This window comes from Notolepis coatsorum, assembly GCF_963971535.1.
Source record: "Notolepis coatsorum genome assembly, chromosome: 3".
Lineage (NCBI taxonomy): Eukaryota > Metazoa > Chordata > Actinopteri > Aulopiformes > Paralepididae > Notolepis > Notolepis coatsorum.
The window spans coordinates 195462883-195476022 of NC_140167.1; the positions used below are offsets into that span (position 1 = coordinate 195462883).

Sequence of the window (13140 nt, forward strand, 5' to 3'; positions counted from 1 at the left end):
TATGTTTCTCCCATCCCAATTTTCGTATCATCCAATTCAACCCTCCCCCGTCTTTGAACGTTGTTTCATGCCTCCCACAAGCCGGCTGCAATGTGGACTAAGTCATACATAGCACGAGTCCCCTCCGATACTCGAGGTAACAGCAGTCGCATCTTTCCACCTGCGCGGCTCGATCTTTCAGCGTCAGGGGTCTGGGCTTTGGAGGGGCCCCGCCCCCGTCGCTTCCTGATTCTACTGCGCAGGCGCACCAACCGACCTGTAGGAGTCGCTGTCCACAACGCCCGATCCCCACCCATCAGTTTCCCTCCCCCTAATACTGCCAATGTGTATTAGTGCGGACGAACCGCTTCGACAATGTTGACTGGAAAACGAGTCATTGATAAGCGACTGGCAGATTAGACACAGCCATAATTTAAAACATAGATTACGCGTTATTAACGCTATTATTAACGCTAACATTGAAGTGGATGGTGGGCATTCAAGCGGTAAATCAAGATTAAGCTTGGGCTCTGAAAGTGTTAAGATGGTTGTAAGGAGGTACATGTTTATTTTTGTATCCACTTTTTCTCCTTATTTTTAAAATGTTTCTCTCATCCCAATTTCGCCTCACCAATTCTCCCTTCAATTCTTCCCTCCCCTGTCTCGAACGTTGCTGGACTATGCCTCCCACTGGTCGGCTGTAGTGAGGATAGAAGCCTTGCATCACGTGTCCCCTCCAGTACACGAGGAGGCAGCCGTCGCATCTTTTCACCTGAACAGCGCGATCTCTCAGTGGCGAGGAGTAACGCGTGGGAGGCCCCGTTACTTCCTGATTCTGCTGTACAGGCGCACCAACCGACCTGTAGGAGTCGCTGTCCACAACGTCCAATCCCCACCCACAAGCTTTCCCACCCCTAACACTGCCAATTGTGTTAGTATGAACGACCAGCCAAGCTGGTAGCAACGCCGAGAGCTGGGCTCGAACCCAGCAGTAAGGAGGTATATGTTAAAGGGATGGAGGAAACATGTGAGAGGGGGGGGGGGTGGTTTAAAGAAGGTGTGTTCGAGTGAGACCTTAGACAGCCCAATTTGTGAGCATAGAGCTCTTGAATTTGTTTTCTTTTATTTGTACTTTGTCCCAATTGACTGGATTCTGCCGCGGAAGCTAATCGCCAGAACAAGTTGTTTGTTGGTTTGTTTTGGTGGTTTGCGGCAATCGCCCCACACGCACACATGTTTATTTTTTGGGGGAAAATAACCTTTTGGGGTGGGGGGGAGACTATTTACGTTGCGTTTTTTTATCACATGTTTGATTTTGTCTTGGAGAAGGGAAGGAGAACGAAACCTGCAGTGGACTGAGAGTCTCTTTTTCTTTATTATTATTATTATTTCCATTGAACGAGAGAGGACAGAGTTGCAGCAACTACAGGGGAATAAAGCTGATTAGGGGGGACCCTGATGTAAACAAGACGAAAGTCTTTCTCTGGTCTGCATCCCCTTAACAATTGTATGTATTGAGCTGTACTGCACTGTACCCATTCAGCAATCTGTTAATAAAGTTTTCAATCAATCAATCAATCAATCAATTAGCCACAGCATGAAGCTATGGGAAAGGATAGTGGAGGCTAGGTTAAGAGGAGAGGATTAGCAGCAGTATGGGTTCATGCCAGGGAAAAGCATGACAGATGCATTGTTCCCCCTTAGAATGTTAATGGAGAAGTATAGAGAAGGCCAGAAGGAGCTGCATTGCGTCTTTGTAGACCTAGAGAAGGCGTATGACAGGGTACCAAGAGAGGAGGTGTGGTACTGTATGAGAAAGTCAGGAGTAGTGGAAAAGTTTGTGAGGGGAGTACAGGACATGTATGAGGGCAGTGCGACTGTGGTGAGGTGTGCAGTGGGAGTGACTGAAGGGTTCAAGGTCGGGGTAGGATTACACCAAGGGTCGGCCCTCAGTCCATTCTTATTTGCAGTAGTGATGGACAGGCTGACAGACGAGGTCAGGCAGGAGTCCCCGTGGACCATGATGTTCGCAGATGACATCGCGATCTGTAGTGAGAGCAGGGAGCAGGTGGAAGAGAACCTGGAGAAGTGGAGGCATGCACTGGAGAGAAGGGGGATGAGGGTGAGCAGAAGCAAGACCGAGTATATGTGTGTGAACGGGAAGGAAGACGGAGGGGTGGTGATGATGCCAGGAGTAGAGGTACCAAAAGTGGACGAGTTTAAGTACTTGGGGTCAACAGTCCATGGGGACTGTGGTATGGTAGGGAGGTGAAGAAGAGAGTGCAGGCCGGGTGGTGCGGGTGGAGAAGGATGACAGGGGTGATCTGCGATAGAAGGGTACCAGCAAGAGTAAAGGGAAAGGTCTACAGCACGGTAGTGAGACCAGCTATGCTCTATGGTCTCGAAACAGTGGCACTGACCAACAAGCAGGTGGCGGAGCTGGAGGTGGCAGAGATGAAGATGTTAAGGTTCTCTCTGGGAGTAACAAGGTTGGACAAAATCGAAAATGTCTACATCAGAGGAACGGCCCATGTTGAGCAGTTCGGGCAGTAAGTGAGAGAAGCAAGACTGAGATGGTTTGGACATGTGCGGAGGAGGAGGGGGGTGGGGTACATCGGGAGGAGGATGCTGGAGATGGAGCTGTTATTACTAGTTATTACTACTAATAACAATAATTTCGACTTCCTATATCTCAGAAACTGGTACAAATAGTGTACTTTTCAGATGGACTAAATCAGATAGGCTAATTAGAAATGGTTAATTAGAAATGGTGGAGTTATCCCTTTGAAAAGTGTGCACGGGTGCATGAGCGTTTGTTTTACGGACCGTGTGGCAGGGCATGGTGAGGGGCTTGTGGCTGGGTGCGCTGGCCGTGGTGTGTTTGGTCTGCCGAGTCAGGTGTTCCTGCCAGTCCTGCAGGTCCTGCTGGTGGTTACATACCACCAGGTGGTGCTCAAACAGGCTGCCTGCAGAGACACGACACGACATACACACAGCACATGTTATACACATGCATCAGTACATCAATACTGTCAGAGGAAAACCTTGCCCGATTGTGGGAAAAATCATAATCAAAGATTATTTTGGTCAATATTGAGATCACGATTATTTAACACAATTACTCATCATGCATTTATTGAACAAAAAAATAAACTGGTCTTTTTATTTTACAATGGATTTCCTTGAACTTTAAATATAATTCAATTGAAACACAAAAACATGAGCTGTCTCAAAGGCTTGACCTGGCTAATCCTCGTTTTCATAATCGTTGGAAGCCAAAATCATAATTGAAAATAAGATTAGATTAATTGCCCAGCCCTAAGCTCCAGCTTTCCTGCGATTAGTAGAAAGAGGATTGTTGAAGCTGTTTTCTTATCAACTGCGGACAATGGTGATGTGATTTACAGGCACGCTGCGGCTTCAACTTTAAAACCTCTGGACTCAGTCTAGCGTTCTGCCCTCAGATTTATTACTGGTGATAGAAGTTGAAAATCCATTGTTCAGAATCTCACCATTGAGTTCAAAGGCATTTCTATGGGCTTCACAGTCTTCTAGTTTGGTCACCGTCATACCAGTCAACGGCAGCTTCCCCTGGAGAGATTAATCACATCACATTAGTAACAACATACTGTATATCAGGACAGAGGTTCATCACATTAGTAACAACATACTGTATTATATCAGGACAGAGGTTCATCACATTAGTAACACAATATATTGAATCATAACCCCCGTCTTGTGATATGTATTGTATGGCCAGATTCTTGCCAATGCACAGCTTTATCTAGAAGTGAAGAGTAAAGTCAGACCTGGAATATGAAACCACTCATTCTGGGGCTGGCAGACAGCATGAGGAGGACATGAGGGAAGAGCATTAGATAACGCTCACATCTTTCCTGGAGAGAGGAGAGAGAGAGAGACTTGGTTAATGTATTAATGTTAAGCATATCACCTGACCTCTACAGCAATGCATGTTACAGTAGAAATCTCTCCACCAACAAGTGGAGAGGTATTCATTTAAACTTCATCTATTTCTTGGGAAATCGTTAAAGGACCTTATTTACATGTGTGCCACTGCCAAGATTACAATTAAAAGCTAAAAGAAAAGCAAATGAGTGGATCAAAACTGGTTCAGGAGTCTGGTGCGCTAACACTAAAAGCAGCCATTCCCAATTCAGTCCGTGCTTGAGGTACTCGGAGCAATAGACAGTCATTAGAGTGGGTTTCACAGAAGCCCAATAGGCCAGATTAACAGTGATGTGATATAAGGAGGTAACCTTCCAATGAGGACTTGGAAAGGGACTATAGATGAATAGATAACGGTGCCCATCTTCCAGAGAAGGAGGACCCAACCGTGTTCTATAAGATACAGTGATGGAGTACCATATCCATCGCCAGCAATACAGCTAAGATATTGAATCACCATAATCGAAAACTGATAGAAAGATTGCTTTGAATGTCCTTTTTCTGCTAAGGATAGGCAAATTGGTTTCGGTCTTTGTATAAAAACATGTTTACGTCACTTACAAGATTATCTATATGATATTTAAAAGTGAATTTCTCATCCATCCAAAGGCCAGGATATTTACATTCAGTGACTCTCTCAATATTAAATCCATTCATATTTGGAACATGTCGATTATTATAAATCAATACAATAGCATTTCATTTTGATATTTAGCTTAAGAATCTAGTAGTCTAAATAGTTTTAAATATCAGATAAAGTGCTGCTTAACCATTCTGAGGAAGTGTACCATCGGGAGAGGTCTGTCTGCGCCACAATCAATAGTTGTGTCTGAAAGTCATAATGGAGTTGTGCATTTTCATAAACAAGAGCTCTTTAAAATAGGTTTGGTTCCGTCATAATAATAGAGGACTCTGTCTGGGAGTTACGTCATAACAATCAAGACTTCTGCCTGGAAGTGATAATAATAATAATAATAATAATAATAATAATAATAATAATAATAATAATAATAATAATAATAATAATAATAATAATAATAATAATAATAATAATAATAATAATAATAATAATAATAATAATAATAATAAAGAGTTCCATCTAGATGGTGCTGTTATGTGAAGACATTTTCAGAATAATTATGTATAGTAATGTAGCCTCAAATATGATCACTAGTATGTTAACTCATTGGACGCCACTCACGAATAAAGTCGGGTTAACTCGCTGACGCTTGAGCGACAAACCCGAGAAAAGTCGGGTTTTCTATCGTTATTTCTTTTATTCAATATTCCCATTCATAATCCATAGAGGGAGCCTGTGTTACCATTGGGAATGATTCTGAGATCGCAAACGTCCAATACCGCCACCTGCCGCCTTGCGGCCGGTATTGCACACCCTTTGAAACTCTGTCTTGAGCTGTGCGTCGATCTAAAGTGTCCGGGCAGGGTTTTCCTCGTCGGGCAGGACAAGCGATTATAACACATGGATTGAGGAGAATCAAGCACCCCTGGTTCATGTTCTTTGGTGGATTATGTTGGCAACACGATCGACATCAATACTTGGAATGGCGATCAGATAATTGGAATATTCTTTTTAGAGTACATCCTAGTAAGGGCTATATGGTATCAATCTTGCATTGATCCAAGAATCCTTTCACCGACGATCAAAGCATAGAAAAACAACCCCCCCACCCCACCTTTCATGCATTCATGATGAAACATAATACCGATAATATAGCGTTGATTTCAGATTGATTGTTGATACAGGCGACAAACGCCACGGTTTTTAGTGAAATGCACCTATTGCTGCATAGCGTCGTTTTCTGGGATTAGACAGGATTACTCTAAAACTATACTCGTATTCACCACGGTATAAAACGGGAATGTATGGATGAATTTTTTTTTTATTTTTCACAAATTGAACAATAGATACTCAATGTCAAATGGGCAATAGTATTATATCCATAGCTATGATATATAATATAGTTTGAGCCCTGCAAACACCGCCATGTATTCCCAGGCGGTGGCCTTCTTACCACACGGTACACAGCGCCATCTGGCGCTGATTGAGTTAATGCAATTCAGTGGTTGTTGCAATTAAAATTAAATTCAGATCATTTAGATACAAGATGTTGGGGTGAAAGCTTCACCGAACCGCATGGATAGTTACTCTTAGAGCGATATTCTCTCTCTGTTCCGTCATAATAGTCTTATGACTAATGTTTTATTCATCTAGTGCAGGGGTCGGCAACCTGCGGCTACGAAGCCGCATGCGGCTCTTTAGCCAATCAGCTGCGGCTCCCTGGCCCAAAAAAATCATAAAAAATAAAAATAAATTATATATTTTTTTAGTTTTTATTTTGGAGATCAATGTCATACTGTGACACTGAAATGAAAAAATATTTCATCAACTAAGATATTTAGTCAACAAAAGGCTTACCTGTATGCCTGATATGTGGTGCGAAATTTGCGAACAACGAAAATTTTACTTTTTATTTTATAGATTTTCCACAAATAAGGGAAGGACTCTAATAGAGCTGCATAGTTCAGGGTTTTATTTCAAAGTAGGTCTACAGATGCCAGTGTTTTTTCTCCTTTTCTGTGTTTTATTTCAAAGTAGGTCTACACATGGTAGTCTTTTTTCAAAGTGGACTACTTTTTATTTTATAAATGTTCCACAAATAAGGGAAGGACTCAAATATACCTGAATAGTTCAGGGTTTTATTTCAAAGTCGGGCCAAAAGACACCAGTGTTGTCTCCTCTTCTGTGTTTTATTTAAAAATAGGTCTACACAGCCAGTATTTTTTCTACTCTTCATAAGAGTTTGAGGTTTTCCTTTGTTATAACAGGTAAAAACAGCAATAAAAAGATTTTTCTTTTTCTTTTTGTTGCTTTATAATCCCATTAATGCAACAAACTGTGTGCTATAAGTATAAAGTATAATAAATCGCAAATTACTTTGGGTATGCAATTGTCAGGCGTTTTATGCCAAATGTGGGGTATGCTTGGGGATATATAAAACATTATACACTGTGTTATCTTCATTTTAAAGGGGAACTATCTTATAAATGGCCTTTTTCAGTGTTTAGCATTGTTTCCTAGCTATGTGGACTTATATTAATATGATCTATGTCTCTAATTCTCATATTGGCGCATTCTTCCAATTCTCCTCTCACAATATTCACCCTCACTGAACTGAGTCATCTGAAAATGTGATGATTTGTGATGTCAGAAAGACACCGCTGCATGTTAATGTTCAGGCGCCGGCGCCGCGGCGCAGTGGTTTAGGTGGCCAGGCTCAAAACGGCTCGAGATCTTGAGGTAGAAAAATGCTGTTTTTGAGTACTTGATTAGAAATACAAAACAACAACAAAAATATATAATTACAGAGGTGTTCCATAAACTCACAGGAATTGTGTAAAAGTGCCCAAATAGTGAAAGAAATAGTAAAATAGTTCCCCTTTAAGGGTAAATAGGTTGTGCGGCTCCCTGAGCATTTTATTTTGTGGGACGGGGAAAAAGTGGCTCTTTTGATAGTAAAGGTTGCTGACCCCTGATCTAGTGGATTATCTAAGAAAGGAAATTGGATTGTACTTTATTGTCATTATATTTGCATACAACGAGATTTGGGACTCAAACTTAAGGTGCAGTAATAAAATCACAAGTAATAAAAGACTATACAGAAACATTAAATACTATACAATAAGACAATGTTACAGTCCTGTACAATATACAAAATAACAATATACAAATAACAATCAGTGTCAGACGGTGGTGGGTGGGTATTGCACTGTGGATATTGCACATCAGGATGTTGCACAGTGTGGGAGGAGGGGGAAAGGTGAATTATTAGTGCATGTTAGAGTTCAGGGTGGTGATGGCTCTGGGGAAAAAACTGTCTCTAATTATGTGTTGTGGGCTTTATTGGCCCTTTATAAATACTTAAAACCATTCGGTTGCTCCATACCAAACTGGAAGCAATGAGGATTGGCAATGCAGCCGAGATGACAAACCTCTTACTTAAAGAAACACTCCACCATAAAATAAAGAAGATTTACCCATTTCCCATCATCTCACACATATCCAAAAACTACAAACCGTCTTGGGTTTGAGAGTTATTGAGTTGTGATGTCATTTTGGTTAAATAAAGCGGCAAAAACGCTGTCCAGCGTTATTGGCCGCCATGCGTTGTCTGCCAGGATCGCTGTACATCGTTTTTTAGATCAATATTTCATTTTTTCGCCATGGCATTCATAATTCATATACCCACCCCCGGTCCTGCAGCTGGACCCTATAGGTGACTGCAACGGCGGCTCAATACCGCCGCCTGGTGGATGGTCGGGCGGGTTACACTCGCAAACAGGATGTGCCATCAGACTCCCGGCAGACACTATAGTACATATGGATCGCTTTCTAAACTTAATAATCGATATGATTTCGGCGTTTATTGCGCCATAAAAACCGGAAATGGACCTAGGCGATCGGCGTCGTATAATTGGGATCGTTCACCGCCAGTCTCATTGGCCCACGGTAAGAGGAATATAACGTTATTTTCAACCCGATTGTGCATTTCCTTGTTTGCAAACCATCTGATCAATATATCCACCCAACCTACATAAAGCAGTTACTGATGATCGGGGAATTATAAACGACCCCCCCCCCCCTTTCCTCCGAGCATGATGAGGCATAATTTATACCGATCATATACATTTGAGTTTTTTGGTGTAGCGTGTATGGGGGGGAAACAGCAATCGATAATCTATATTATGCGTTTGGGCCTATAACTAGCGTTTTTGGAATTACAGCAGAAAAGATTAAAAACATACTTATATTCTAGAAGGTATTAACACAACAATGTATGAATGAAAAAGTATAACGTTCCCACATCCTGAATGATAGATAATCGATGTTGAATGGGCCATAGTAATGTCAATATAGCAATAACATTTTAAAAGTTATAGCCCTGCAAAGAAGGTAAACATCTCCATAGACTTACAGCGCTGGCAGAGAGGGGTATGAGATGGGCATAACCCCCGGCGGGCAATGTGTTAATGTCTCTTGAGTTGATGTTACCCCCCCCCCCCCAGCATACTACGGCAAAGAAGAGGACACTGGCAATGGGTTGTAGTGCAAATTCTTTGCCAATAAATATAAAGTGTGTAGAGTGGGTGCTGCAGTGAGTTGTTTGTTTAAACTTTAAAGTGAGTGTGTGCGTGTGGATGTGTGTGCTGTGAGTGCATTTGATGGTTGTTGCATAGTGTTATTGTTGGTTGAGCAACCTGATGGCCTGGGGATAGAAGCTTCTTCTGAGTCTTTCTGTGCTTGCCATGAGACTCCGGTATCGCTTGCCTGACCGCAGCAGTTCAAAGAGGCAGTTGTTTGGGTGGCTGGAGTCTTTGATAATTCTCTTAGCCTTACCCATGCACCGCTTGTTGTAAATGTTCTGGAGAGTGGGAAGCCCCCCTCCAATTGTGCGCTCGGCTGAACGGGCCACTCTCTGCAGTCTGCTACGGTCTTGTGCAGTGCTATTCCCAAACCAGGAGGTGATATTGCCAGTCAGGATGCTCTCTATTGTGCATGAGTAGAAGTTCTTAAGGATCTTCTGACCGACTTGGAACTTCCTTAGGCGCCTGAGGAAGTAGAGGCGTTGCCGTGCCTTCTTCACAACACTGTCAATGTGTGTGGTCCATGTCAAGTCCTCGGATATGTGGACTCCGATGTACTTAAAACTTCATATCGTGTGACATTAGCATACAGCAGGACCAGTGTCTTGTTGTCTCTCGTTCTGTATTTCACATACTGGGTGAAGGTAGTCAATGTTTTGGCTAGCTTGATGTGGTTGAAGTCCCTATTGATGAGGATGAGTGCGTCTGGGTGTTTTGTCTGTAGTCCCATAACTGTGGAGTGGATGACGTCACTCGCCTGCGCCGCCGCTGCGCTCAGTGGAATGTAAACAGTGACCGCGATGACATGAGTTAGCTCCTGTGGTAGGTAGTATGGTCTCATACTTGGAGCCAATAGTTCAATGTCTGGGGAACAGAGGCGTTCTTTAACTGTGATGTGACCAGGATGACACCAACTGGCATTAACAAAGAGCAATATTAATAGTTTTATCTCGATTCTCTTGTTTTCATGACCGTGAGAAGCCAAAATCTTAATGGAAACTTGATTAATCGGCCACCCCTAATATATATTTACATTTACATATATATATTATATATATTCTTCTTTTTTTTTACCTTTAAACCCACTTTTTGTGTTGTGCTTCATGTTTTTCTTTTAAAACATATCAACTCAACAAGGTACAAGGTGAGCCGTCATTACCTCTGCCCCAGGGCTGAGCACCATGGCCTGGCTCATGTAGAGCACGGAGCCCAGGGTCCTGATGTCGTCGCCCTCCCACAGTCGGATGGCCTCCGTCAGGATCTGCAGCTCCAGCTCCTTGCGCTTCCGCACCTCCTGACACTGAGCCTGGCCGCCGTGGAGACAAATCACAGCTCTTTTAAGTGTCTCCTACACCGTTTGAGTCCATGCTAGTGCGCCACAGTAGCATCGGGACGGACGGAAAGGACGAATGAGCTGCATGTGCGACTTACCGATAGGTTCTTGAATGATGCCATACACTTCTGAATGTCTGGCTTATCCACGTGACTCTCCTGAGAGGAAATAAATAGTCAATGGTAAATGGTGCATTTATATAGCAGCTTTTATCCAACGCGCTTTACAATTTTGTTCCTCACGTTCACCCATTCGCTCACACATTCACACCGACGGCGGAGGCAACCATGCAAGGAGCAGGGGTTAAGTGTCTTGCTCAAGGACACTTCTACACGCTGGCCGGGAGGATCGGGAATCGGACCGGGAACCTTCCGATTACCAGACGACCACTCTACCTCCTGACATTTTACATTTAGCTGATGCTTTTATCCAAAGCGACAAGTTTTGTACAACAAGACAGCAGGAAGGGTACAACTCTATCAGCTGAGTAACAATGTTCATCAAGTGTTGAGTAGGGCTGACCCCTATTAGTCGAATAGTCAACTAATCGATCGAAAGGAGCCGTAGTCGGCTGCCAACCTCTTAGTCGAATGAAAAAAAAGAAAAAAATGTATCATTCTTTCCAAAAGAAAAGAGGCCTAGAAGCGTGGCTAACGCTAATGGCATGCATACCAGAGGCTAACTGCCTAAGAAAACAGGCACAGAGGCACTGAAAGAGGATTTCACCCATCTAATGAACACACTAGACTAGACAAATATCAAGATGTATCCATCAGTGGACCAATTGCATGCTTTTGCAGAGGACAAGAATTCTTTCGTCGACTCCTTCAGACATTAAGCAACCCCCACAGCCCAAATGGAATGATAAAAAAATATATATAATTATAGTTTTTTTTTTTTTTTCATAGTCGACTAATAGTCGACTATCGGCTCATTTCGGCCAATCAAAGTCGACTATCCAAATCCTTAGTCGGGGACAGCCCTAGTGTTGAGTGCTACAGTGTAGGTTAGTATATTAGTGCATGACAGTAAGGTTAGTTAGGGTTAGAGTTTTTACTTTTTTTTCTTTTTTAGATAATGATTGAAGAAGTGCCTCTTTAGTCGACGGCGAAAGATTGGTCAGGTTTCGGCTGTCCTAACTGTGGTTGGACGTTCGTTCCACCATTGTGGGGCAAGGACCGAGAATAGGCGGCTTATCTTTGATGACCCTCCCGGAGCTCGGATAGGAGTCACTGTCGCCCCACAAATATGTGTATGTGTATGTTGTGTTATTAATCCAATCCAAATATGTTGTAATGTTATTAATCCAAACACACATTAATTGGCATATTTGCACATTGTACATCTCCCTCACACACGCACACACACACACACACAGACACACACACACCTCCATGTGTCTCTCCAGCTCCTTTAGTAAGTTGGGGTATTTGTCCAGCCTCATGAAGGGTTTGCTGAGACCCGTGGTTAAGGTGAGAATCCCTGGAGTGCCCGCACCCCTCCCCTCCATAAACTCCCCCAACGCCTCGCTATACAGGAGGGAGAGAGCGAGATGAGAAGAACGAGGGAGACGAAGGGTGAAGGTGGCAGACGGTGACAGAGTGAGAGAAGGGCAGAGGGGGTTAGGTGTGTTTAATATTTCTACGTTTCTGATACCATTTCAAATTAGTCCGAGATGTGGTTTCAGGCACGGTATGAACCGATGAATATAGCAGAAGAAATATGGTTGGGTTTCAGATATCAGGCTAGGGCTATTCGGTGATAATGGAACATTGTATCTGATAATGATGTAATAACAGGGAGTTCTGTATGACAAATGGTGCCGTTTAGTCACAATGGGGAGCTATTCATGAGAGCAATGTCATAAGACCTCCGTCCCAAGGGATGCTCCATTCAGACTTAATGGAATTCTATCCGAGAACGATGTCATAAAACAACTGTCTGAGGAAAGGTTCTGTTTTGTCACAATGGAGAATGACTTGAGTGATAACATAATCAAGTCAGCGTTCGGAATACAGTGAGTATGAATGTACTGTATGTCGGCAGGTCCATGCATACCTGTGCTGGGTGAGCAGGTTGACCGCCGAGGGGTGGTTGGAGCAGTAACCCATGTACAGAGCTTTCATCTGGGGCATGAGATTGAGGAAGAAGCCCCCTACTCTTTGCTGGCTCTCTGGAAGTCTGAGAACACAGATGAGGGAAGTGTTTTATAAGCCTCAGATCCAATATGCCTATCAGGGAAAAAACAAGCAGGAAACATCCATATTTACATTTTGTCATTTAGCTGACACTTTTATCCAAAGCGACTTACAGGTTCTGCACGACAAGTCAGCAGGAAGGGTACAACTCTTACAACTGACTAACAATGTTCATCAAACAGTGCAAACAGCACAACTAACGTTACACGTTACCCATTGATGACTGGCTACGCCGTAGCCAGTGATCAATGTGAAAGTTGCTAGGTTACACTTGCTAGCCAATGCTAGCAGGCCAACAAACTGTTATGCGTGCAGGATATCATCCCTACATTGCAGAAGTTATTATTCTAAGCATCCATTGATCCCTCTGGTAGTTTGTGTTCTGCTAAAGCTGACCTATCCTGGAAGCATCGAGTTATACATCAGACGGGCAATACGCCAATCGTACTGAGTTTTGATGACCACGCCTCTATTTTGTCAAGCCACGCCCCATTTGGGGGA

The 13140-nt window shown here is 43.0% G+C and overlaps 1 protein-coding gene across 3 annotated transcripts in view; it reads right to left on the minus strand.

The window, feature by feature from the left end:
* Positions 1-13140, minus strand: part of LOC311224760 (rho guanine nucleotide exchange factor 7-like) — a 99917-nt gene that overhangs the window by 48151 nt on the left and 38626 nt on the right. For all 3 annotated transcript variants that reach the window (XM_084309864.1, XM_084309862.1, XM_084309863.1), the window contains exons 6-12: positions 12500-12622; positions 11832-11970; positions 10540-10599; positions 10268-10414; positions 3789-3875; positions 3492-3570; positions 2806-2945 (exon numbers count right to left, since the gene is read on the minus strand). In XM_084309864.1, the coding sequence (XP_084165990.1) occupies positions 2806-2945; positions 3492-3570; positions 3789-3875; positions 10268-10414; positions 10540-10599; positions 11832-11970; positions 12500-12622 (775 nt within the window). The remainder of the gene's footprint in view (positions 1-2805; positions 2946-3491; positions 3571-3788; positions 3876-10267; positions 10415-10539; positions 10600-11831; positions 11971-12499; positions 12623-13140) is intronic.